General features: G+C 39.9%; 1 protein-coding gene across 1 annotated transcript in view; it reads left to right on the top strand.

Moving 5' to 3' along the window:
• Positions 1 to 18,740, top strand: part of nrbp1 (nuclear receptor binding protein 1) — a 66,918-nt gene extending 48,178 nt beyond the window's left edge. The window contains exons 8-17 of the mRNA XM_067988577.1: positions 66 to 124; positions 1,258 to 1,356; positions 4,831 to 4,963; positions 6,263 to 6,365; positions 7,367 to 7,417; positions 7,619 to 7,754; positions 8,398 to 8,451; positions 10,205 to 10,268; positions 11,799 to 11,854; positions 12,745 to 18,740. Coding sequence (XP_067844678.1) covers positions 66 to 124; positions 1,258 to 1,356; positions 4,831 to 4,963; positions 6,263 to 6,365; positions 7,367 to 7,417; positions 7,619 to 7,754; positions 8,398 to 8,451; positions 10,205 to 10,268; positions 11,799 to 11,854; positions 12,745 to 12,843 — 854 coding nt within the window. The 3' untranslated portion in view covers positions 12,844 to 18,740. The remainder of the gene's footprint in view (positions 1 to 65; positions 125 to 1,257; positions 1,357 to 4,830; positions 4,964 to 6,262; positions 6,366 to 7,366; positions 7,418 to 7,618; positions 7,755 to 8,397; positions 8,452 to 10,204; positions 10,269 to 11,798; positions 11,855 to 12,744) is intronic.
• The last annotated feature ends 6,060 nt before the right edge of the window (positions 18,741 to 24,800 follow it).

Below are 24,800 nucleotides of genomic sequence, written 5' to 3' on the forward strand. Positions count from 1 at the left end.
AATGGAAATTGAATTTGTTTTTAGTAATTTAGTAATCTAATACTGATATATTCTGTTTTTTACAGCTGTAACAAATGTGACTACGGCTGTTGATATTTATTCATTTGGAATGTGTGCGTTAGAGGTATGTGGTAATCCATATTGAAAATTATTTTTGAGAGAAAGGGGAAATCAAGCTGAATTATATAAAATTTTGAACATGGCTGCATTACAGTGAAATCAAAGAAAATTGTTACTCCTCTCTCCCACATGAAGTTTCTAATTAGAAATAGTTTTGTCACTTTCAATAGTCATGTTGATAGTGTGTTCAGGGAATTGGTTTTGAGAAAATCTTAGTGGCTAGAATATCTGTACACAATCATTCATTCAGGATAGTTATCCGAGGCTGGGAAGGATGTAGATTTCCATCTATTGTAAACCTAGCAGCTACATCATCACAGTGATCTTTTTCCACTAGTCAGCCCAATAGTGACTGATTCCCAGCAGGGTGTGTGTTGATGTGAGGAATTGGAAGTTGCATTGGGGGGCAGACGGATTCTATAATTTTATTTTCCTCGTAAGGTTTCTGGGATGGCACTTAATTTCTCCATTTCCTGCTTGTGCCCTTCATAAAATTCTCCTCTTAAAAAAAAATTCAGAGCTCCTATGATGATTAAATGCAACCTGTAGTACAGCACTAAGCCATATAGATCAGAATGTCCCAGTTTGATCTGAACTGGGACATTGCTACATTTGGCTGTAATCCCCCAGCTAGGAAATGGAAACATCAGCCAAAGTTGCTGCTACTGATTTCCTTTCCAGTGACCCCACTGTAAAGTGCATACGTGTGGGTGATGGGTGAGCACTCTATGGTTGAATAGCTCGCGGTGTCACTCAATGTTGTGGGTGCCCTACATGCTGGACAGGTACAAGGTGAAAAAACGTTATTCAGAGCAATCAACTGAAATAGAAGCATAAATATAACTGTAGTTTTAGCACAATTTAACTGTTGAAAGTTTTGATGATCAGACTGATTTTGAATTTATGTTGAAATGTGATAAATACTTCTCATGAAGTCTGAGTAGATTTTGTTATGAGTTGTCAGTGTGTGGAGGGTGCAACTTGTGAATTCATTAGGTTATTTCGGGGGGTGGGGAGGGGTTGGAAGGACAATCATGAGTGCAACTTTCGTATTGGTAGTAGTGTTTGAGTAATTGGAGTAGAATTTTGTCCATTTTGTGTGAATCCATTCGTCACTGCTGGCTTTCGGTGTTCTAGATGGCAGTATTGGAAATCCAGGGTAATGGAGAATCATCATATGTGTCGCAAGAAGCAATCAATAATGCAATTCAGTCACTTGAAGACACTCTGCAAAGAGTAAGTATTGCACCAATTCAACCGCAAAAGCTGAAGGTTCACTTATTCAGCTGTTTGAATGTGAGACTAGAAGCCTTGGAATTCAGATCCAGCTTGGCTGAAATTTGCATTTTTAGTTTTCCTTAGACTATAAGTTTGATAGGCACATCATTAAATAGAGCCTTGAGGTTTAGTTTAAGGGAATCTGGTAGATGCTGTGCTTTGGGTCCTCCCCTTTCTTCTTTCACTTTTACTTCACAGACTGGCTTACTTCAGAAAGAAAATTTCTGTCCATCCCAGCCAAAACCTGGGGCATACAGAAAGGAGTGAGTTCAGACCTGGAATTGAGGATGCACACCTGACCTGAAGTTTGCTAGTTTATTGATCTTTAGATCTGGCTTTCACTGTTTCAATAAGCAAAAGTCTGACCTATCTTGGTTTTCACCTGTTTATACAACATGCTATTTTATTAACAGGAGGATATCTTGGGGATTTCTGGTTTGCAAGTTACTGCTAGCAAACTGTTCTCATTTTGAATATGTAAATAGTTGAAGTTTATTCCCTTTTGAAGGGATTTCAAGGTCCCCTCTTAATACTGCAAATTATACTACAAAATCCTATTCTTTGTAAATATCACTGTTGCACACATTGGGTTGAACTCTAATTTTTGAGAACACCAACGTCAATTGCCTGTTAATGGCCAGGCTGTTCCAAAATCCTATTTATAGTAGCAAATAGAGGCCAGATTAATCTCAAAATTCAAATCTCAAATTGGTAATATATGGTGAGAATGTGTTCCAAGAGATTATAGTATAAAATGGCTACGTACTTGACCGTGATTCTTGCCTTTATTTCTTTTAATGCTAGTCGATCTGTGGCACGACACGGGAAATACTGTCTTCAGGTCGAGTAGGGTTAGAGGGTGAGGGGTTAATTGGACCAAGGCCAAGGAAGGGAACAGGGAACCGAGGAGAGGGGCCGGATTGGGATGGGAGAAACTGCCTCAGTTGGGGGGAGGAGGGGGTAATTTTCCAAAATATTAATCTTTTGATTTTTCTAGTATTGATGAGATTAGAATATTTTTTAAAACTTCACTGGTCTAGACTGTTAATTTTAATAGGCCCTAATAAGAATGTGTCTTGCAAATAATGCTAATCAGAGCTTAGCTTAGGTCAGCACGGCGATGTTTGTGATGGTATTGAGCTTTATATAACTGCAGTGCTAATTGTGTTAGTAAATGTCCATGTTGGAATTGGGCAGTTTCAGGTTGTACAGATCTACAGATCCTTTGATGCAATTCAATTATATTTTTAAAAGATGTGGCTTCAGTTCCTAATTGAGGTCTTTCTCTGTGTGCACAGAGATATTATTGTTTAAAACTTTGTGGCTGGGAGAAAAAAATATAAAGTCACACAGCAAGGTAGGACTCCACATATGGTTAAATGTTTACCCTGATGGAAACAGATCTAAAATACAAGTGCTGCATTGTCTGGGTAAGATGCAATAATGTGGAGATGCCGGTGGTGGACAAATGTACGGAGTCGTCACCTGACGAAGGAGCAAAGCTCCGAAAGCTTGTGATTTCAAATAAAGCTGTTGGACTATAACCTGGTGTTGTACGACTCCATACATAAGATGCAATAGATTGTCAACTTGAAGTGTTAAGGAGATGAGTCACACCAAAGTTCTGAATCAACCAAGAACAAGCCATTGAATACTAAGTTTGATATTTGTCTTTTGGTAGGTTTAGAAAATTTCATCAATTGACCATTTTGGGGCCATTTTTGTTTTCTTTACCTGTAGAAAGCATCAGTAAATATGCCAATACAAGATATATTTGGTCCAGTGATTTCTCTAAGGACTGGTTTGTTTTGTCCCTCTTTTTGATCATCTCTCCCCATTATTGTGTTTCCTCATTGAGGACCATGAGTTGTAAACTTGTATTAAACAATGCAGTATCGCTATTTAACCCCCTCACAGCCAAGTGCTGCTGCAGTGTCTTGTTTTCAGGGCAGGTGGCCTGTTTGTAAGACACTCATGGTTTTATTTGGCTATAGATTATCGGCCACCAGTTGTGAGGAAATGGTTTTCTATCCTTTCTGACTCTCTGTAGCATTTCACAGTTTGGTCTTTTGTCCCCTCGCTGCAATGCACACTTCTCCTGGCCCAGAGGATGTGTTTGACCTCTGCCTGTGCAGCTTTGTAACTAAGCCCTGGGGACACTGAAGAATGGTTCTCACATTTACCTAATTTCTCCCCTTTCCTCAAAACACCTGAAGGGAAGCACTCAACTTCCACTTTGACTCTTCTCTGTATCATGGGGAATTGTGGTCAACGGGTCTTTAGTTGGCATTTGTTGAAATAGATTACAGCAGATCAGTGCAAGACCTCAAGACAACTTAAAAGTGCACCAAAGCTGAAATTTGTGAAAGGATTATCCACAAGTGTTCTGTTACTGTGAGATAACAGATTTTTAAGCTCTCGCCTGAGATTTTTAAAATTATGAAGGGTTTTGATGGAGACAATAGGGAAAGACTATTTCCTCTGGTTAAGGAGTCAGTGACTAGGGATCCTTGATTTTTAAACAGTAAATGAGGAGAGTGGTTAGGAGAAATTTCTTTATGCAGTGTAATAGAATGCTTTGCCACAGAGGGTGGCCAAGGTAGAAACAATTGTACCTATTAAGGGGAAAGTGAATAAATATTTGATGCCGGGCAAGGTGACAGCTATGGGGAGAGAGCAGGGCAGTGGGATTAGTTTTGGATTGCTCTTGCAAAGTTCTAGCACAGACCTCCTATGCCATAAACTTCTCTGGTGGGTATTGTACTGGAGGAGGCTAGAGCACAAAATATCGATCATTGTACATTTGCTCATAATGGAAGACTAATTTCATTGTTGCTAAAACTGTCTCCTTACAACAGTTTGTTCTGGTTAGCATTGCCTCAAGCCCACAACATGTAGTTAAATGCTGAATCACTCCAAAAGAGTTGAGGTAGAAACATATGAATTAAGAGCAGGAGTAGGCCATTCAGCCCCTCGAGTCTGCTCTGCCATTTGATAAGATCATGGCTGATCTGATTGTGACCTCAACCCTACTTTCCCATCTTCCTACTATAACCTTTGACTCCCTTGTTAATCAGGCGTCTATTCTAACTCAGCCTTAAAAATATTCAATGACCCTGCCTCCACCGCTCTCTGGGAAAGGGAGTTCCACACGCTCACGACCCTCAGAGAAAAAATGTCTCATCTCTGTCTTAAAATGGGAGACCCCTTATTTTTAAACTGTGTCCCCTAGTTCAAGTCTCTCCCACAAGGGGAAACATCCTTTCAGCATCCACCTCTTCAAGTCCCCTCAGGATATTATATGTACAAACATATAATGAGTTTAATTGTTAAAAGAAAGGAGATAGCTTCAGAGAGATGAAAAAATAGAACTGAGGTCGATGAATATGTGTACTTTAAATATATTTTTCCATTTTCCCCCCTTTATGACAGGAATTTATTCAGAAATGTTTGGAGGTTGATCCTGTTAAACGGCCCACTGCCCGGGAGCTTCTCTTTCACCCAGCTCTGTTTGAAGTACCTTCACTAAAGTTGTTAGCAGCACATTGCATCGTCAGTCATCCTCGTAAGTACCTGGTGTGAAAGCTCACGTCGTTAGCAAACCTTTTATGCTCTGAATACTTAATAACATTTACCTGAGGAAGGAGGAAGTCTCCGAAAGCTTGTGAATTTAAAATAAAATTGCTGGACTATAACTTGGTGTTGTAAAATTGTTTACAATTGTCAACCCCAGTCCATCACCGGCATCTCCACATCCTGAATACTTAGGTCCAGGGATGTGACTTGTATTGGTGGGTGCAGGAGCCTGCTGTGAAACATTCATTTGGTTCCCCAAGTGCATGCAAAGTAACTTTTTTTAAGTGACTTTATTTACAAGTCAGTGATTTGCAGGCCATTTTTCCTTTCAAAGTCAGCTTTCTGTGCTATCTCTTGGTGGGAAGAATAAGGATCACTTACTTATTATGTAGGAATTTGCAGAAACCAATTCATCAGCGTTTTTAAAAAAAAATCTTTTGGGGAAACTAATTGTAGCAGCTGGAATTTGAAAAGTCACTTATCTGGTCGAACAACAAATCCCCGTGGGATTAACTTTTTAAAAATATATATATTATAATGAGTCCCAAGCCTTCTGGGCGGGTGCTAATTTGAAGTGAGACTGTTTTCTGCCCTAGGAAACTAACAGTATGTTGTGAATCACAGGATACCTTTTCCTGAAATCTTTGATTTCAGGTTTATATTTATGCATGAATGTTTTAATTGCGAAGCAAGATTGTCACTAATAATGTATCTGAAGTAGACATTGCGTTTAACAGTTACCTTGCTGAAAATCTACTTGAATACTCGACAGCAATAGTTGAAGCTTTACACTGATTCTTTTTTTAATTGACAACATAGGTTCAATATCTAAAGAATATCAGCTTTAAATGCTTTTTTTAAAATAAAAGACCATCTTGTGTTACACTGCAAGTCATGGTTTCTAACTCAAGTTCTTCTGCGGGTTCCCAGATCGATCAATTTTTTTTAAGCACTGGATTTATTTTCTTTGAAACACTTGACTCCAAAAATTAGTACCAGATCCTTAGGTTTATGAAATTATCCAACCAACCCTTTGTACATTTAAAAAAATATATTTGGGCAGATGACCACATCTGTGATCCCCTCATTCTCCTGTCAGGAAGGAGGAGGGTCACTTAAATGATTCTGGCTATTACAGAGAAATAGAAAAGAAAAATTGGGAATGAAGGCGCAGGGTGTTTTTTTTTTAATTTAAAATTGCGAACAGTTTCTTCAGTACTTGTGAAAAGTAGATACCCATTCACAGGCTGGGCAAGATTTTAATTGTCAGTCTTCTGCTCTCTTATAGACATGATTCCTGAAAATGCTTTGGAAGAAATAACGAAAAACATGGACATGAATGCAGTTCTAGCAGAGATTTTCCATCATGATGTAGAGGGAGTACAGATCAGGTATTGCAGGCGTGACCAGCACCTCATAGATCCTGGTCAGGAAGGGACTAGGCTAATGTCCATGTTTTCACTATGCTGTTGGAATGGAGATTCCCTAATGTCCCGTCATGTTCAAGTGTCCACCAATTATCTTGTGCACACTATGGACCTGCAACGGAAGAACAAAATTGGATGTCCTAACTTTTGAAAGACAAGTGTTGGCTACCCAAAGGAAAACAGTGCTGTCATTGGGTTAAAGGTGTTATTAGTATATAGCAACAGCATTAACATGGAAGTAGGTCAAAAAAAAGAGAAAAATTTGGAAGTCTGATGTTTAGAAATCTCATTTTGGAGATCTCCTTGCAGGTACCCTACAATCTCATGCTATGTTCCATCCCATGGTTCACCTTGATCACAAAAATTCATCAGTAAAACTTCAAGACCAGTCAAATGCAATATAAAAAGTATCACGGTTTTGCAAAGTTGATCATCTTTTCTGAGCACAAAAGACACAGAATTTGTCCTGGGCTGCCAAAGGATCACCCTAAAAGCCTTCCATGGTCTAATGGTGACACCCTACAGCAGTCTCATTGCAACAGATGATGCTGTTTTTGTGCTTTAACATCTGCAAATGCTGGGTACAATTCAGGCAATAACTTGACCAATCCTATTTGATGCACAAAGGAGGCAGTTTTCTTCCCCTGGCCAAATTTGCTTTGTATTTTTGAAAAACTTGAGCCATTACCATACTTAATTTACAAACTGGGTTACAGTCATCCGACAGTAGTGGAATTCCACTGATTCACTTCCATGTACCATCAGTCCCTAATGCATTTGGATTAAGTGCCTTATAAACTTGAGGCTGTTTGAAAGTAGAAGGCTGTTGCAGGATAGCTATGCATCGTCATCTATGTCTAACAAAAATTGAAAAAAATCCTACTTTCTAATTAGTTTCAAATAGTATGTCAAATTGTGACTTACATAGCTTTTTTAAAGGACACATCCTTTGCTGTTCCTTACAGATTCTCCCAGTTTCCTGCACTGGAGTTGGATAAATTTTTAGAGGATGTGAGGTAAGAATTCCACAGTAAGGTTGATGAGCATCTTCCCTCATTTCTTATCACGTGGATTAAAATGAACTCTGAGTAGACTTGTTTTTTGAGATAATATGCAGAACGGTATGATCCAGGAGTTGGTTATCTGAAAGTGAAATGTTTGTTTTTGATACATACTGTGCTAAGCAGTGATCTTTGATCTTTTACTCCAACTTGTAGGAATGGTATTTACCCTTTGACTGCATTTGGAATGCCCATGCCTCAGCAACCGCAGCAGGAGACTGTGACATCACCTATTATCCCACCATCTGTGAAAACCCCAACACCAGAACCTGCAGAGCTGGAGACTAGGAAAGTAAGAGATGGCACAAACTTAAAAGTTTCACCCTTTCTGCTTAGCCAGTTGTCTTGGCAACTTAGTTTATTCATGGGATGTGGGTGATGCTGGCAAAGAAGCATATATTGTCCATCCCTAGTTGCCCTGAGAAGTGGTGATGGGCTTTCTTGAGCCGTTGTATCCCCTGTAGTGATGGTGCTCCCATGATGGTGTTAGGTTGGGAGTTCCATGATATTGCACCAACACCAATGAAGTAGCACTATAAATCTAAGTCAGCATAGTCGTTCCCATATTGTTGCTGCTCTTATGCAACCTCTGCCACCAAGAAGTACAAGTTGGAGGTGCTGTCGAAGTAACCTTGGTGAATTGCTGCATTGCATCTTGTAGATAGTACGTACTGCAACCACAGTGCACCAGTGATGGAGGGGTACCAAAGCTGGGCCTACTTAAATTTGACTTTGTATTTGCTGTGATGGTCAATAGCAGTAATGGAGGTGGGTTGGAATTTTTCAGGTCTAGTGGGTCAGCATTGCTGCTTCATCGGTGGATTTAAAATTACACAAAATTAGGATTATTAATTTAACTGAAATATCCACTTACTGTAATGGAAGTGAAGCAATAATTGACCAACTCTTGTATTTTTCTTCTTGTATTATCTTAGGTCGTTCAGATGCAATGCAATATTGATTTAGTAGATGAAGGCGCCAAACATCATGTAAGTTCGTCCCCTTCCATTGAAGTGTTGCTGAACAAGTTTACAGTTAGTTGAATAAAATTACTGCCATCTTATTTTAAAAAAAACTAGGAAGTGTCTGATTATGTTTAACAAAAACTTATATGCAATACAGGATAGTCATGAATTTTTTGTATGTTTGTTTCTCCAGAGCTAGGCTGTTTATTTTCCCTATGTTCAAGTTGTGTGAAGAATGATGGTTGTGCGAATAAGTGTATATTTGTGACACTAATGTGAGTAGAGCACAGTCAGAAAATACTCACTGATGTAATTTGATGAGTATTTTAGCATTACTCACAGTAGACTTGTCTCAAAAATCTAGCAGCTACTGCAAACCAATACATTAAGTGCATGTTATCTGATGCAAATCGGTTGAGTGAGGACACTTCTTAATGTGTTGTCCAGGCAATTTTTTTATGTTGCAGTATAGGAAACCTACAGGAGCAAAATTTCTGTTCTATTTTTTGAAACTGAATATTTGATTTATTTGAAGTTTTAAAATTCTATGTCAGCTCCTTGATTCTTTGCTGAATCAATTCTTGAGTGGAGATAACCCTGTTAATTAATATTTATTCTTTAATTCTTTTTTTTAAAAAAGATGTCAGGCAATCACCATGGAAAATAGGGGAGAGGTAGACCATATGAGGAATGGGAAGTATTCAGGCTTACTCCCTGTTGTGTGTTGGTGTCTCATTTAACATTAAATTTGTTTTTTGAATTTTGACCCTTTCTTTCCTGACGGTGCTGACTCTTGCTGTGGTATAATGCCATGGAACTGAACTTCGACAGGTAGTGTTGATGGGCTGCTTGGTGGTGAAACTCATAGCTGAGCCTGCACGTCTTCATCAAATATCCATACATGTGCTTTCCGACAGGGTCACTAAATGGCAATCAAGAGCAAAAATCTTCCATCCGCCCCCCACCCCCCAACTTCCCTAATCCAGGTGGGCTGTGGACAACTGCTGTACTTATCAGTTTGGTTCAGTTGGTAGCACTGCTGCCTCTAAGTCAGAAGGTTGTGGGTTCAAGTCCCACTCAAGGATGTGAGCATGTAATGTAGACTAACACTGAGGTGGGGGTACCATCTTTTGGATGAGATGTTAAATCGAGGCCTCACCTGCCAGTTCAGATGGGTGTAAAAGATACCATAGCACTGTTTGGAGAGAGAAGGGAGTTCTGGTGTTTTGGCCAACATTCCTCTCTTAACCAACACCACCAGAAAGAATCATTAACTGGCCATTCATCTGATTTCATTTGTGGGATCTTACTGAGCACATGTGCAAATATAAGTGACTGCACTTCAAAAGTAATTCGTTGGATGTGAAGCATTTTGGGGCATCCAGAGGACATAGTGAGGTGCTGTACAAATATGTAGGTTGTTTCTTTGCTGCTGCCCTAGGTTAGATTAGCTAATTTAGCTTAGACCCAGGATTGAACCTGGGACTTTCTGTTCTGGACAGTATTCCATCACGTGGTACACTTACTCAATAGGCCATTGAGGGCGCTTTAAACTAGCGTTTAACTGTGTGGTGTAAATTAATCAATTAAAAATATCTCTGGTTCAATCATGAGATGCCCACAAGTTGCATAACAGACGTGTCAGTGTGTGATCTGGACATATTTAATAATGAATCTTTTATTTAAGCTGGTTACTAAGAAAATAACTCTTGTTCCGAGAAAAAAAAATTATAATGAAACATTTCTTATTTATGTTACTTATTCTTTTATCCTTCAGTTAACTCTACTCTTGAAACTGGAAGACAAGCTAAACCGACACCTCAGCTGTGACCTGTTGCCCAGTATGTACCTTTCTGTTTGTTGCTTTGTGCAAATCAGAATTTCGGTTCTTGCATATGATTTTGTTTAATTTCACAGAAATTTAGATACCAGTTTGTCGAATCAATTCAGTAGCTTAAGTTGATTAAAAATTAAATAATTTGTTATACGGCAGCTATAGAAGAGTCCCATTTATCAGATGTTTGTCCAGATATTGAATTTTTTTTTCTCTGATTCTACATTGGGGTGAAATTATATAAACAATACCTTGGTCATTTTTTCTGAATCTTTTCTGATGCATGGATATCCTTTTTGAAGCAGGGTGACCAGAACCAAATTTCAGAGTTTGCCTCAAAATTGATATGTGCAGTGTCAGTGTAACTTGTTCTGACTTGTTATCCAATGCCCTCTAGATGCATCTCAATAAACAATTTGCTTTATTACTTCACACCGGCCAGATACTTCCACAGTATTATCATTGATTACCCCCAAATCCTTGCCCTTTCTAGATTCTGCCAGTAGAGACATTTATGTTGCAGGTGTGTTTGCCATTGCCTGTACCTATATGCATTGCCCCTATATTTATCGACATTAAAATCCATCTGCTATATTTCAACCCATCTATGTAACTGGGCCAAGATCTGGAGATAATGCTACTTGTTACCTTCCCACATATCTTTGTCATCAAAGTTAATAATTCTACAGGTACCCTGTTCCTTATCATTCAAATATTGTGAACAGCAGGAATCCCAGAACAGATCCCTGGTCTATGCCGGTGTTTATCCAGTGCAGTGCTGAGGCCCCGTCTACCTGCTTAGGTGGACGTAAAAGATCCGTGGGCACTATTTCAAAGAAGAGCTGGGGAGTTCTTTCCAGTGTTCTGGCCAATATTTATCCCTCGACCAACACCGCTAAAACAGATTATCTGGTCATTATCACATTGCTGTTTGTGGGACCTTGCTGTGTGCAAATGGGCTGCCGTATTTCCTACATTACAACAGTGACTACACTTCAAAAGTACTACATTGGTTGTAAAGCGCTTTGGGACATCCTGAGGTTGTGAAAAGCGCTATATAAATGCAAGTTCTTTCTTTTATGCTCCACACGAGCCTTCCCCTCTCCCTGCTATGTCTAATCCTATCAGCATATCCTTCTATTCCTTTCTCCCTGATGTACTTATCCAGCTTCCCCTAAATGCATCTATGCTATTTTCCTCAGCTACTCCGTGGTAGCAAATTCCACATTCTAACCACTCTCTGGGTAGAGAGTTTCTCCTGAATTCCCTATTGGATTTATTAGTGACTATCTTATAATTATAACCCCTAGTTTTGTTGCTTGGGGAACTTGAAATAGGGGGAAGAATATTGCTTTATTTAACAAATAACATTAAAAAAGGTTAAGAAAATAATGAAATGGGGAAGAGGAGTTATGTTTAGAAATGCCGCCTTCAACAGAATCCACGAACCAGAACAGCTGGGCTATAATTACCAAAAGCAAGAACACTGGTTGTCCAAGTATGGTCAGTGGCACTAATACTTGTCTCTTCCTTGTAGATGAGAATTGTCAGGAGCTGGCAGCAGAACTTGTTCAGCTGGGATTCATCAGTGAGGTAAGCGGTTTAGTTTTGCTTTTCGATTTTGAAGTGCTTTATTTTTTCTTATCTGTCTTCTCCCGAAAGCAATGACTTGTGCTGGGGTTTGGTTACACAGGTGCTGCCAGCGCTCCGGAGCGTTGCCCAAGTGATCATTCTCCATATGTGGGCTTAAGACATGCTTATCAGCAGGCTATTTTAACCATTTTATTAAAACTATGTAATTAGCTTAAAGTGATAATCTTGTCGTCCATCTGAACAAAAGGAATTGGACTTTACTGCCAACTATATCATTTCTTTTTCATATTTTAATTGTTTTGACTTTTATGCACATCACCACTGAGCCTCGTGGGTGTGGGTAATAGTCAGTAGATCAGCATTTGACTTGGGTGACTCCATTTTCTAAAGATCCAGAATCCAACATGTCTTTCACACCTCTGGGCAGTTATGCTAGAATGCATATATTCAAGAAAATATTTGCAATTCTGTTATTTCAAAATAAACGAATGTCTTCTTTTAAACAGAACTAAATAGACTGCTGGAGTGCAGAAAGGAATTTAAGGATGGAATTTGTAGACCAATAATGCATGTATTAACAGAAGTGTTATAATTGTACAAGATTTTTCTTAAATTTAAGATGATCAATAATTGAAGAGGAGGTTCAGGGAATGGTGTCTTTACAATGAGGATGATTGGAATATGGAATTCTCTGCTGCAAACCATTGTTGAAGCTGAGGCCATGCATTTTATTTTAAAGGGAATTAGATAGTTGTTTCAGATAAATTAAAGGGTATGTGGCGAGAGTTAGTGTCAACACGTCCAATTAAGAAATATTCCTCCTTTTTAAAAGCACAACTTGATTTTTTTTCCTGTATCTAATGTGATTGCTCATTTCTATCTTTGAACAGATCGACCAGAGCCGAATAGCCACCTTGCTCGAAGATACATTCAGCAAATTCTTCTACAACAGGAATGGGTCCCTCGCCGCTGTCACTGTCTCTTCCTAGCTTACACAAGAAGTCATCGTTTGATGCAGCTATTTCATCACCGGTCTGAAACGGGCGAAAGACGACATCACAGGAAGCCACGCATTCTGGCTCAATTGCATGTTGTAGTATGGTGATGTTGAGTTCCCAGCTACAAATGGTGAACGTTCCCACCATTGAAAAGTTCTTTTGTCAGTATTATGTCCCATCTGTGCTTCACCCTGTGACTGTCGTATTTTATTTAGCCGTATGACTTGCAGAGCGCTGCCACATTGGAAAGGCGCTTTTCTCTTAACTGAAGTATAGGTGGGTTGGAGGGAGGGGGGGAGCTGCTTAATCTGACGTGGAGATTCCACGGGAGAGAAAAAGTGAGGTATGCACGAAATGAAGTATCGCTAGATACGTTTTTGTGAACTCTTTCAATACGTTGTATCGCTTTATATATGCCAGTGATGTGCATGTTTCTTCTATGTTGTATAATCCTTGCACATAGTGGCATTTGTTTTCCAAGATGTGGGATGCTGGGTGATTTTTAATGACTTCCTGACAAATGTTCCAGTAAACACACTTTTAAGAGGCCATCCCCATGAGAGAAAGTTCCCACTACTTTTCAGTGTTGAAATCTTCTTAAAATGGCACAGCTTTTGTGCACAAAAAAAAAGTGGGAAAAGTGATGGCCACAAAACCCATGGTTATCTTGTCTTTTTTTTAAGTGGCCAGTTTAGTGAACATATCCAAATTGGTTATTAGAATTTGGATGAATTTTTCTGGATCCAAGCATAGAATTGATATGTCCCACTGTCATTCATCCAATGTGTATAGAATTCCTGATCCAGAAATGAAAATTCATTGCAAATTAGCTACAAGTCTTGTTAGGATTCACCTGATACACCAGGCTGCCTTCGTTTTAATTGAATGCTTATTAAAGCCTGCCTTCCTTTTTTCTCTTTTCCGCCCCCCCACCCCCAACCCCTCTCTTAAAGCTTTATCTATGTAAAGCAGGCCATTGATACAGACCTGTAATCCTCACCCTGTAGTATTTTGAGGTACAAGTTGTGGCTGAGGTAGTGTAGTTTCTGCTGGTTGTTTTGATACAAGAGCACACCATGGCAATTGCATTGATTATTTGTTAGCCATGTATTTCTGTGAGGTCAGTTGGCCAAAGGAAGTTGAGATGATTTGTGTGTTGTCTTCTGTTTTGAGCCAAATAGTGCACGATGACCATGAAATGACACCGGGCACAGTTTCTTGGTTATTTTATTTTGCGAGCAATGAGAAGGGTGAAGTTCACTTGCAAGAACCAGTTTGCCAGTAACCTTTTCTGATTAAGTCTTGCATTTTCTCAGCTTAGTTATAGTTTTTGTATAAGTTGTGAAATGTTTTAAACCCTTGCTGCACATAGACAATGGAAATTTGAGATAAAGGGAACTGAGAAATGCTAAGATAACTGTGGGAAAAGAAAAATTCAGGGTGGGGAAGGAAAGCCAGAGACTTAATTAGAATTGCTGTATTTTTGAGAATCGCCAAACACTGTGTTGTGGCATTTTTCAAAGCCCTGTCTGCGTTTAATGCAGCATTCATTGAAGCAAATATACTGTAGTGAAAAAGCAGTGCGTGGCTATTCTTTTGTTATTAACCCTGCTGAATTGAGTAGCAAGGCGTTGTGTTTTGAATCCATGTATAGGAGAATGCTTTTCAAGTTTGCCCTCGACCTTGCAGTTAATGTGTATAAAAGTTTTTGGATATCAAAGGATGCTCATCCATACCACGTTACCAGAAAATTTAAAATCCTATTCCATGTGTATTGATGAGCATTACTTGCTATGAGTTTTTAAAACAAAAGATAGCATCCTACTTTGTTTGAACTATTTGGTCTGCAATTCATTCATTTTGTTTGGACAAAACTTTTCAGAGAGAGATCAGCCATAGAGCTTTCAGGCAATCAATTTGAAAGCTTGCAAATGCAAAAATTAACAAGGACTGGTATTTGGTTAAAATGTCTGAGCAAGTAGCTTTTTTGAAAAAGGAAGTTTTTAGTCATACTTAGATTGTCCCCTGCTTGATTTAAATAAAACGGGGACAACTGATGTCCTGATACTGCGTCAAAGACAAATCATTCAGTCACCTTGACGTGAAAGATCAGTGCAAAACCGGTTCTGTTAACTACACATTGGGTGAGGGAGGCAAATGGCCACGGTTGGATTGATCTGCAGTTTCGAGACTATCCCAAAATCTAAAAATCACATTTTCCCAGTTCTACCAATGCTTGGAACATTTGAGATCATACATTACAGCCATTTGCCTTTTTTTTACAAAGTGTGAGAGATCCTGAATCACTTGTCCTATGGGTGCAAGTCAGTTCTGCTACTGATGGTCTTTTGCTTCAGTGAAAGTTTGCATATAACTTGGGGCTCATGTTGAGGTTCTCTGTTTTATGGCAATGGGGAAAGCCTTTGCTGCTTTGATGCCAGTCCTTAAACGGTGTATCATTGTGGGGTTTCTTTTAAGGTTAAACACATTATTGCACAAAGACATGAGCTATCCCGCTTGAGGAACAGAAGGACTTGGCAAAGGTGGAACAGAATTGCTACCCAAGTACGAAAATATATATCACAGCAATGTGTAAATTCTTTAAACCAAGGTGACAGAAAAAGCAAATCAGTTGTTATATGTCTTAGTCATTCATTCTTGTATCCGGTTAGAGCTACAATAAGCCATTTAGAGCTACAATGGCTAATTGAGCCCTCATTTAGGTACAAGAGAATCCACAATTGCAGAGAAGCTTGAAACCAGCAAATGCAAGAAGTTGTCTGCTGCTTTTTTTCCTTTTTCTTGCTCCTCTTCCTCCCCCCGCCCCCCCCGAAACATTTCGAAGAGTTATGTTATTGAAATTCATTTTGTCTCCATCTTCCTTTCTAACAAAAACCAAGAATAATCTTAGCAGCCCCTGCTCTGAATTTTACATTTAATTCTAGAGGACAAGGGTGGTGGGTGTTCCTAGTTTCTGTTTGCTGCATGGATTTCCTGCTATCTCAGTTAATCTGTATTTTGCTGGACTCTTAGTTCATCACACACAATTTAAAACATGATGTGGAGATGCCGGTGATGGACTGGGGTTGACAATTGTAAACAATTTTACAACACCAAGTTATTGCTGGACTATAACTTGGTGTTGTAAAATTGTTTAAAATTTAAAACATGGTCTGGATTGCCAATGGTAATTTGGGCATCAGGTTGGATGTGGTGCCACATACTGATTACCATTGGATTAACGACTATCATTTCACATGATGGCACAGGTCAAAATTGCACCCCTGGTGAGAAATGTCTGTCTTTTTTAAAACTGTTTCCTTAAATTGCATGTGACAGTATCTAGTTGGAGCAGAGTTTTTTTTAATGTGAATTTCACCATTAACTTGGGTTGCTCATTTTTCTTTCATCCAATAACTAGTGTGTCGCAACAGAAATTTGACTTAGCTACTCCAAAAATGATGGGACCCAGTAGGCAAATAGTTTATTTGTGGAGACTTTGTTTAAGAAAAAAAGGGCCTATACGGGGATTTTTTTTTGGAGGGGCAAGAAATGCTCAATTAAAAGCTTGCTTAATAAATATATTTCTTACAGTGGTTAGCAGAGTATTACACGGTTACAACTCTGAGATGCTGTATTACTAGTGAGTTATGCAGTTTCAGTGGAGCAATCCAGCAGAACAGCAAGATACCTGTGCATTTTGTCTCGCTTTTGTCACATCCTTACTGCTACTGACTAACCAGTTGTTAACTAAAACGGGAGTAGTTGTAAAATAATATTTTACTCCCCTTTTCCTATCTGTGACCAACGGTTCAATGAGCAATGGTTTGGTTGTCTTATTTTCTTAAAAGCTGTGAGGGGGAGAGTGTGTATCAATAGGTTGACTGCATTAGTTGTATCATTTCCTTCTTTCAATACAAAAATTGCTATCCCTGTGGTACTTGTACCCTGAAAGGTGTGGTGGGGGGAAGAGGAGGGTGGTCACACATCACAAAACATTATGAACAAACAGTATAGGAGAAATGTTGAGATTTACCATTTTTGAAAAGGCTGTAATCTAGTCTAGGAAAGGGAATTCTGCTGAATTAAGTCCTATTAGCACAATAAGCAGATGTAGTAATAAAACAAGAGGAGGAAGCACATGGGATACTGTGGATTTTCCATTCTCAGTGATTGTATGTGAAACCTTTGCAATGTTTACACGTTATCAATTTCTGAATGTGCTCTCAAGTGCTGTGATTTGGTCCGTTGACAAGATGGCAACGGTCCCTTCCCTCATAAGGGAAAAAAAATAATTCCAGGCTGGGATTGCTTTAGTTCCTTCAAACACTTCCTTCGGCAACATTGGCTTCGGGTCTTGGGGCGCATGAGTAGAGTCCGTTCCACCTTGGAACTGATTGGGGTCTATTCTGGGTTGATGGAAAGACACTGACAACCTGTAAAATAGGCGGGAGGCTCAATGTCTAGATAGTTGGGTCTTTGTTGAGCAGTAGCAGACAAACACTTGCTGATAGCTCAACTTTTGAGTTGCCCAGTGTGAAAACAAGACAAGTGAGATCTGTCACCCAGGCGGAGATTGTTGGGATGTTACCACATGAATGTTCTGTTGCTGTTTCAGTCGCGTAATGTTTTACCCAATATTGGATTATTACCACAGATCTGTTGCCCACTGATATCTGGTACTCCAGTATGATACAACACAAACTTCAGAATATCCTTGATTGTATTGGACTGCCCATGGGTGGTTGGAGGGGGGCGGGGGGGGAAGAGATTGTTTTTTGTTCTAAGACTTTTTCAGCTCTCAACCTGCTGAACCAGCACAGCTACTCATAAGTTGGTGCCTTGTGAATATGTGCCACCCAACAAAAGGTTGACTGGAAGATCAGCGATTCCACTAGTGTTCCAATGTTCTGATGCCATTAAAAATGTTATTGCAGGTCTTTGAGGTGGGGGTGGTGGAGGAGGCAACCCATGTACTAGTACATGTTACTCAACTCATTGCTGGTAGTATTGCAGCTGGTGATAAAGTTGACTCATCAATTCTTGCAGTGGCTCCCACTGTCTTTAATATGGTGGGCATTCTGGAGATAACTACAAGATGCCAACATTTTAAAAACTTTCCCAGCTTAATTGTGTCTTACACAGGAGTTCCCAACCTTGCCTAATACATACGGGACAGGCACTGTGCAGAAAGCTGACCACATCCCTATAGTGATCCGGAATTTTTTTTAAAAAGTAAGATGCCTTAGGGCTAGCTCCACTATCTCCTGGGGAATCTCAAACAAGAGACAGGCGGGGACGCCATTGAAGATCTGGGTTTGTTCAGACCAGAAGTGCAGCATAACGGGGGAATAATCAACTTCTAAGGCTAGGGGCTTGGATCCCTTTTTCTATTTCAAGCTATTTCTTAACCCTCCCTGCCCTTCCCCAGACAAAATGGATGTAAGCAAGAGTTCAGACATGACTATTAATTCAAAAGCTTTTGTTGAGTCCCACAAAAGTTTAAGTAGGAAGTAACACATGGGTGTGAGAAATGCTCAGAGTAATTGTACTGGGGGTCATAAAGATGGTGTTGCCGTAGGTTGTGTTTGAGGGGATGCAGTTGTCTGCCCCAGTCCTAAGGAACAATGGAAAAGCTTACTCATTAGCTTTGCACAATGTAGAGATGCCTTGCGATATTCTATTTGTTATACTGGTTCTGTATTGTACCAAAACCCTTATTTAAATGCATAATGTGTAAATTTGAAAATAGAACTTTGAAGGTGGGGGTTGAAAGAACTTTCAACTATTTTTTAAACTGGTCAGTCACACAACTTTCACATTTGTTCAGTTTTGTTTTCCAGTTGTAAGCATCCTTTTAAAAAAAAAATAAAAAAAAGTGCAAATTTCCATGTTGTAAGAAGACTTGTTGGGAAAGTGGGGTGGATGAATTTTATGCTCAATTCTAAGTTTTCCCTGCAGGATACCTACCGGCTTAAGTTGTATGCTGGTTTCTCGTTTTTCATCAGGATTTTATCGGTCCTTCTAGCAGTCCAGGTGTATTACGTAATGAGGCTTCCCAGTGTCCACTAAGCATGTCACTTCCTGCCTAGCCAACCTTGACTTTTGAGGACCTTCCCCTTCTGAAGCAGTGTTGCCTGCTAATTACTGGTTTTTTTTCCCTATAGGTACATTACAACAGTGACTACACTCCAAAAGCACTTCATTGGCTGTAAAGTGCTTTGGGATGTCCTTGGGTCGTGAAAGGCGCTACAGAAATGCAAGTTCGTTCTTTTCCCTAGCTAATGGATTAATGACCATAAATGCTTACTCTCCCATGGTCAAGTTTTCAGTGATTGCAGCAGTCACTCCGTTTATAAGGACATGAGGTTGCTATTGGTACCATAAAATAGGGGACAGGGAAAGGTCCCAGGTGCTGGGTTAGCTGATCTCCATGCCTCTAAGTTAGGAAGGGAAGAAAGATTCCTGCTTCTAATTTTCTACACAGTTTTTGCTATAAATGCACGAGTGTGAATGTTGAATCAGAACAAAATCAAACTGTTGTGGTGTACCCTTGGTTGGATAGACCTCCAGCGCACCGTCATGGCTCACAAAAGAGTAACGGCCACTTGGGCAACGTAGTGGAGAGTGATTTGATGTCTGTGGAACAGTACCCCAGCAAAGACTCATTGTCTTCAGGAGGGGACAGAGAAGATCGGTGAATGGAAAAATATACTTGCTGCTCTTATCCTCTTGCGTGTAGCATGAAACAACTTTAAGGCTGGTCTTTTCTCCTGCTGGCATAGTTCATCGGTGTTTCTTGTTCTTGGGATGAATGTGGCACTGGCTAGACTGCATTTGTTGCCCTGCAAAGATGGTGCTGGGTGTCTATGTAGCAATTATTTGTAGGGCACTTCAGAGGGTATTAAGACAACTACGTCGGCCAAACTGGGTAGAGGCAGTAGTTCCCCTTCCCTAAAGCGGTTTAGCAAACCAGTTGGGGTTTTATGACAATTCGGCACCCAAAAGTTATCAATTATTGAATTCAATTTCACAATTCAGCATGGTGGGATTTGAACTCATGAACTCTGGGTTGCTGCTCCAGTACCTTAACCTCTACAGTACTGTACCATAATTGTGGTATGTCAAATTTAACTCATTGATAACTGTTCAACAGAGGAAGAAATAAGTATTCCAGAAATATATCAAGGACAAATATAATCTGTCAGAATATGTTAGTGCACTGCCAGTGTCTGTCAGCAACAGCAAAACATTTTGACCAACAGAGGGCGATGCATACACATATTTAAGAACCAAATATAATGCTAAGGATTCTATGAAGATGCAAAACTGAACAGCTCTTGCAGCCTAAATGATAAGCTTATAGTATATGAAAAATGTCATTGTAAATCTTAGCAAGTCTGAGGCTGTTGCTGTGACTTTATTCCTATGTATGTGTGTATATACTTTTGTTTGTATGTGTGCACACTTGTCTGAGTGGGTGTCCATCTTTCTCTGCCCAGGTGAGTCTGTACTTCTAATATTTCTTTAGATTTGGATACACCCCATGGAGGGTAGCACTGATTGAGTTTCCAGAGACTTGAATACATAATCTAGGCTGACGCTTCAGTGCAGTACTAGGGGAATGCTGCACTGTCGGAGGTGCCGTCTTTTGGATGAAACGTTAGACCGAGGCCCCATCTGCCCTTTCAGGTGGACTTAAAAGATCCTACTGCACTATTCGAGGAAGAGCAGGGGAGTTCTCCGTGTCCTGGCCAACATTTAACCCTCAACCAACAACCAGCACCTAAAACAGATGATCGGTTCATTTATTTCATTGCTGTTTGTGGGAATTTGCTGTGTGCAAATTGGCTACTGCATTTTCCTACGTTACAACAGTGACTACACTTCAAAAGTACTTCCTTGGTTATAAAACGCTTTGGGAAACCAAGTTACATTGTACATCATTGCACTATAGCACTGAGTGTAATCTGACTACTGTTTTTTTCACTAACATTGTGGAATCTGACTGACTGCACACCTTTGTACTATATCATTAAGCTGGATCTGATTGAATCCTGTAAATTATTCATCTTTGTTGTTCTCCCAGCTGTGAATTTGATTGCATCAGCATTAATAACATGTTTTAAAATGCTAAAAAGGTGTAAGCAATGCAAACACCAAATTGTGTAAACTATATCATTATTATGCAGTATATATTACAATGTTATTAGTGTTTTATTTTTCAAATTAATGCTTTTAGCTTTCTTGAAGGCACTGACTCACACTAAGGTACAGTTCCATGGGGGACCAGAGCCTCCCACTAACCTCACCCAAATGATTAATCATCTTCTGATATAGGGAGTAAAACAGCTAGGCCCATTCCTGTACTCACCCAACAGTTACAAAGCAACACCCAATAACTTGCAGTGTTAAAGTGCTTTTAACATAAAATGAATGAATGCTTTATGAAAATGAACATGGAGCAGTGGTAGAATTGAGGTGACCAAATGCATAGTCAAAGAGGATAGCTTCTGAAGGAGGGGAGAGAGGTAGCAGTATGGAGTGGACTGGGGAGAGGGTCTAGAATGTGGGGCTTTACAAACAAAGTTGGAGATACACTGTTGTAAGAGCTATCCATCAGCAGTGGAACCCTTGGGCAATTTTCTCTTTCCTAGCTTGCGGAGTACGTTTGAACTTCCCCACATCTATCAGCTGAAATTAGCCGATTCAGTACAATGTGAATCGGCTATGGCCCATTCCAGGTATGCACCTATCAATTCAGTTCAACTATCCAATGGGCTTATGGGGGAGTCCCACATGAATCATTTGTATTAGAGCTTCTTTTGAAAGTTCAATTTTTTTTTTAAAAAGTGTGACCCTAATAGTTCAGTGGGTAAACACAATGCTGTCCTAGTGAGCACATAGATCACAAAGATCCAGCTTTAACCCTGTGCTGAGTTAGCTGATCTTGACTGGTGCAGTGTAGTGGTAGGGTGCTAAAGTTGGCCTCAGTGTTCTCATCCTCAGCTCAGGTACAATCAGCCAGCTCCATTCCCACTCCATCCAGTGATCCTTAATGGAAAGTGTGCCAATGTAAATATCTGGGGGGTGCAGGATCTGCCTTGCCTGTGATGCTCCTACACACAGCCAGCCAAAGTTAACACATTTGGCAATGTACTGGAGGGTGGCCAATCCTATGGAGAACCTATCTTTGGACAAACCTTCAGGAGAGCAGGGGAAATGATTGAAAAGGAAGTAAGGAATTTTAAAATGATTTTTAAAAAAAGCTGTTTGCAAAATGGGATGATGAATGATGTTGGTTTTGATCATGTTAAATGGGGATAATTTGTGAAGTGATTACTAATGGGATTTTCAGAGGCTAAATCCCATCTTAACCTGTCATGTAAAACAGCCATTTTAGCAAGTCGGGGGAAAGTGATAACTGAGACACACCCATATGACTCAACACTGATTAGCAGCACAATTACCAATCAGCAGTCCAGAAGGGAATATTATCCAATTTAATGATCAATTCTGTTGGGCTTGAAGAGGGTTATGTCTGGGCTTAATGCTGGATAAAGGTGAGTTATGAGTAATACAATGTCTTATTACTTTATTTTCTACATCACCTATTTTCCCTTCTAAAGTTTCTCTCTACCGGTCACCCTTCCTGGTGAGAAGATGGACTGAATGTACTGAATTAAGTGTTAGATATGCCTCAGTGCTAGCACTCTCACCTCTGGGTCAGAAGGTCATGAGTTCAAGTCCTACTTCAGAAACTTGAGCACATAATCGAGGCTTACACCTCAGTGCAGTACTGAGGGAGTGCTGCTCCGTCAGAGGTGTTATCTATCGGATGAGGCGATAAACCAAGGCCCTGTCTGCCCCCTCAGGTGGACGCAAAAGTCCCATGCCACTATTCGAAGAAGAGCAGAGGAGTTCTACCACGTGTCCTGGCTAATGTTTATCATTAACCAATATCACTGAAACAGATTATCTGGCCATTAACTCATTGCTGTTTGTAGGACCTTGCTGTATGCAAATTGGCTGCCATATTTCCCTACATTACAGCAATAACTACACTTCAAAAGTAATTCCATTGGCTGTAAAGCACTTTCAGATATCCTGAGGTCGTGAAAGACACTATTTCAATGCATGTTCTTACTTCGCTCCCGCTGTAATTGGTTACGGGGAAATGTGTCAGAATGACCTCTGAAGGACTCTCTTGATTTTCCTACCCTTTTCATGGAAGATTGCTGGGGTCCTACTCAGTCATTCTTTCCAACAAATGAGGGATTTTGCATTGTATCATTACCACAGAGTCTGAAGAAACCAGTTTAGTCCCAAAGAACTTCAGTGTGCTGTAATACTGCTGCAGTTTAAATTTACCTGCCTCCACAATATTATCCTTTCTTCCCCTTTATTCTTACATTAAATATAACAAATATACAAATATGTCGCAGGTGTTAATTTGTCAAGCTCAAAATGCTTGCTACTTGGAAGGTGGTAATTTTGCTGCGATCTGGTACACAGATGCTGGCCGGCCACCCTTGCCGAAATGGCCATTCTTGATATGGGAAGTAGGACAATGAGTTGGCTATTCGATTATGAAAGGGTATCACAGCCAAGCTCAATCTTGTCCTCAACCATTTGCCGGCACACTTGCACCTCCAGCTGGGATCACTGGGCTGTAATAAGGAGTGCAAATCATGATCGATTTTCTCCCCCTTCTAGCCAAAGGATACTGAGGCCAATTATTATGATCATACGATATCCCCAGTGGAGACACCGTATAGACTAAGGAGTGGAATTGTAACCTTTATGATGCATGTGGCCCAGTGCCAAAACTTGTAGTGTATTTCTATGGGTGGGAGCTTAGGTTTTAATTCTTATTTCTGATGTGGGATAATATGGGATTGAACCTGCTGAAGGGCTGAGTTGCACTGTTATAAGCTTTGGTGTAATTCTGCGCTTCATCAGCTAAAAAGATGGGCTGCAAAATCTCACTTCCATTCCACAGTTCTGTAAAAATAAAATTGCACCTGTGGATTTTGTATCATTTTTTAATGCAGTGCCATAACAAAGGTCATGTAGATTAGTTCAATCAACAGATTGCAATACCAAACTGAGAACACACCAAATATTTGATCTTTGGACTCTTAATCAGAACTTCTCAGCAGTTGTACTTTTACAAGTTATTTGCAAAGAATTACAATCAAGTGATGTTTTTCAATGTATTTCTTTTTAAAAAAACAGAAATAAATATTGAGAGGTAACAATTTATATTTTAAAAAGTGATCTGAGATCAGGGGAATGGTTGCTGGGAGGAGTGACACTGTTAGGGAGGTGGGAGCTGAATAACACACACTGTTGAGACTATATCAGAGGTGTTCCTGGATGAATTATTCCCATATTGGCTGCCTCAGTCACTCCTCCCAGCCACTTTCCAGATGGTTTCTAAAACTTTATTGTGGGTGACCCTCCTCTGAAGAAATGCATTTTCTCCACTAGTCTCCCTGCTATTTGGTGGGGTACCAAAAGCTAAATAATCATTGGTAGAAAGAAAGACTTGCATTTATATACTGCCTTTCATGATCTCAGGACCTCCCAAAGCACTTTACAGCCAATGAAGCATTTTTGAAGTGTAGTCACTGTTGTAATGCAGGAAATATGGCAGCCAATTTGCACACAGCAAGCTCCCACAGACAGCAATGTGATAATGACCAGATAATCTGTTCTTAGTAATGTTGGTTGAGGGATAAATATTGGCCAGGACAGCAGGGATAACTCCCCTGCTCTTCTTTGAAATAGTGCCGTGGGATCTCTTATGTCCACCTGAGAGGGCAGACGGGGCCTCGGTTTAATGTCTCACCCAAAAGACAACACCTCCAACGATGTAGCACTCGAGCAGTACTGCACTGGATTTTTAAGTTTCTGTACTGGGAATTGAACCCACAACCTTGAGT

The sequence above is a fragment of the Heptranchias perlo genome, chromosome 8 (genome assembly GCF_035084215.1).
Source record: "Heptranchias perlo isolate sHepPer1 chromosome 8, sHepPer1.hap1, whole genome shotgun sequence".
NCBI lineage: Eukaryota > Metazoa > Chordata > Chondrichthyes > Hexanchiformes > Hexanchidae > Heptranchias > Heptranchias perlo.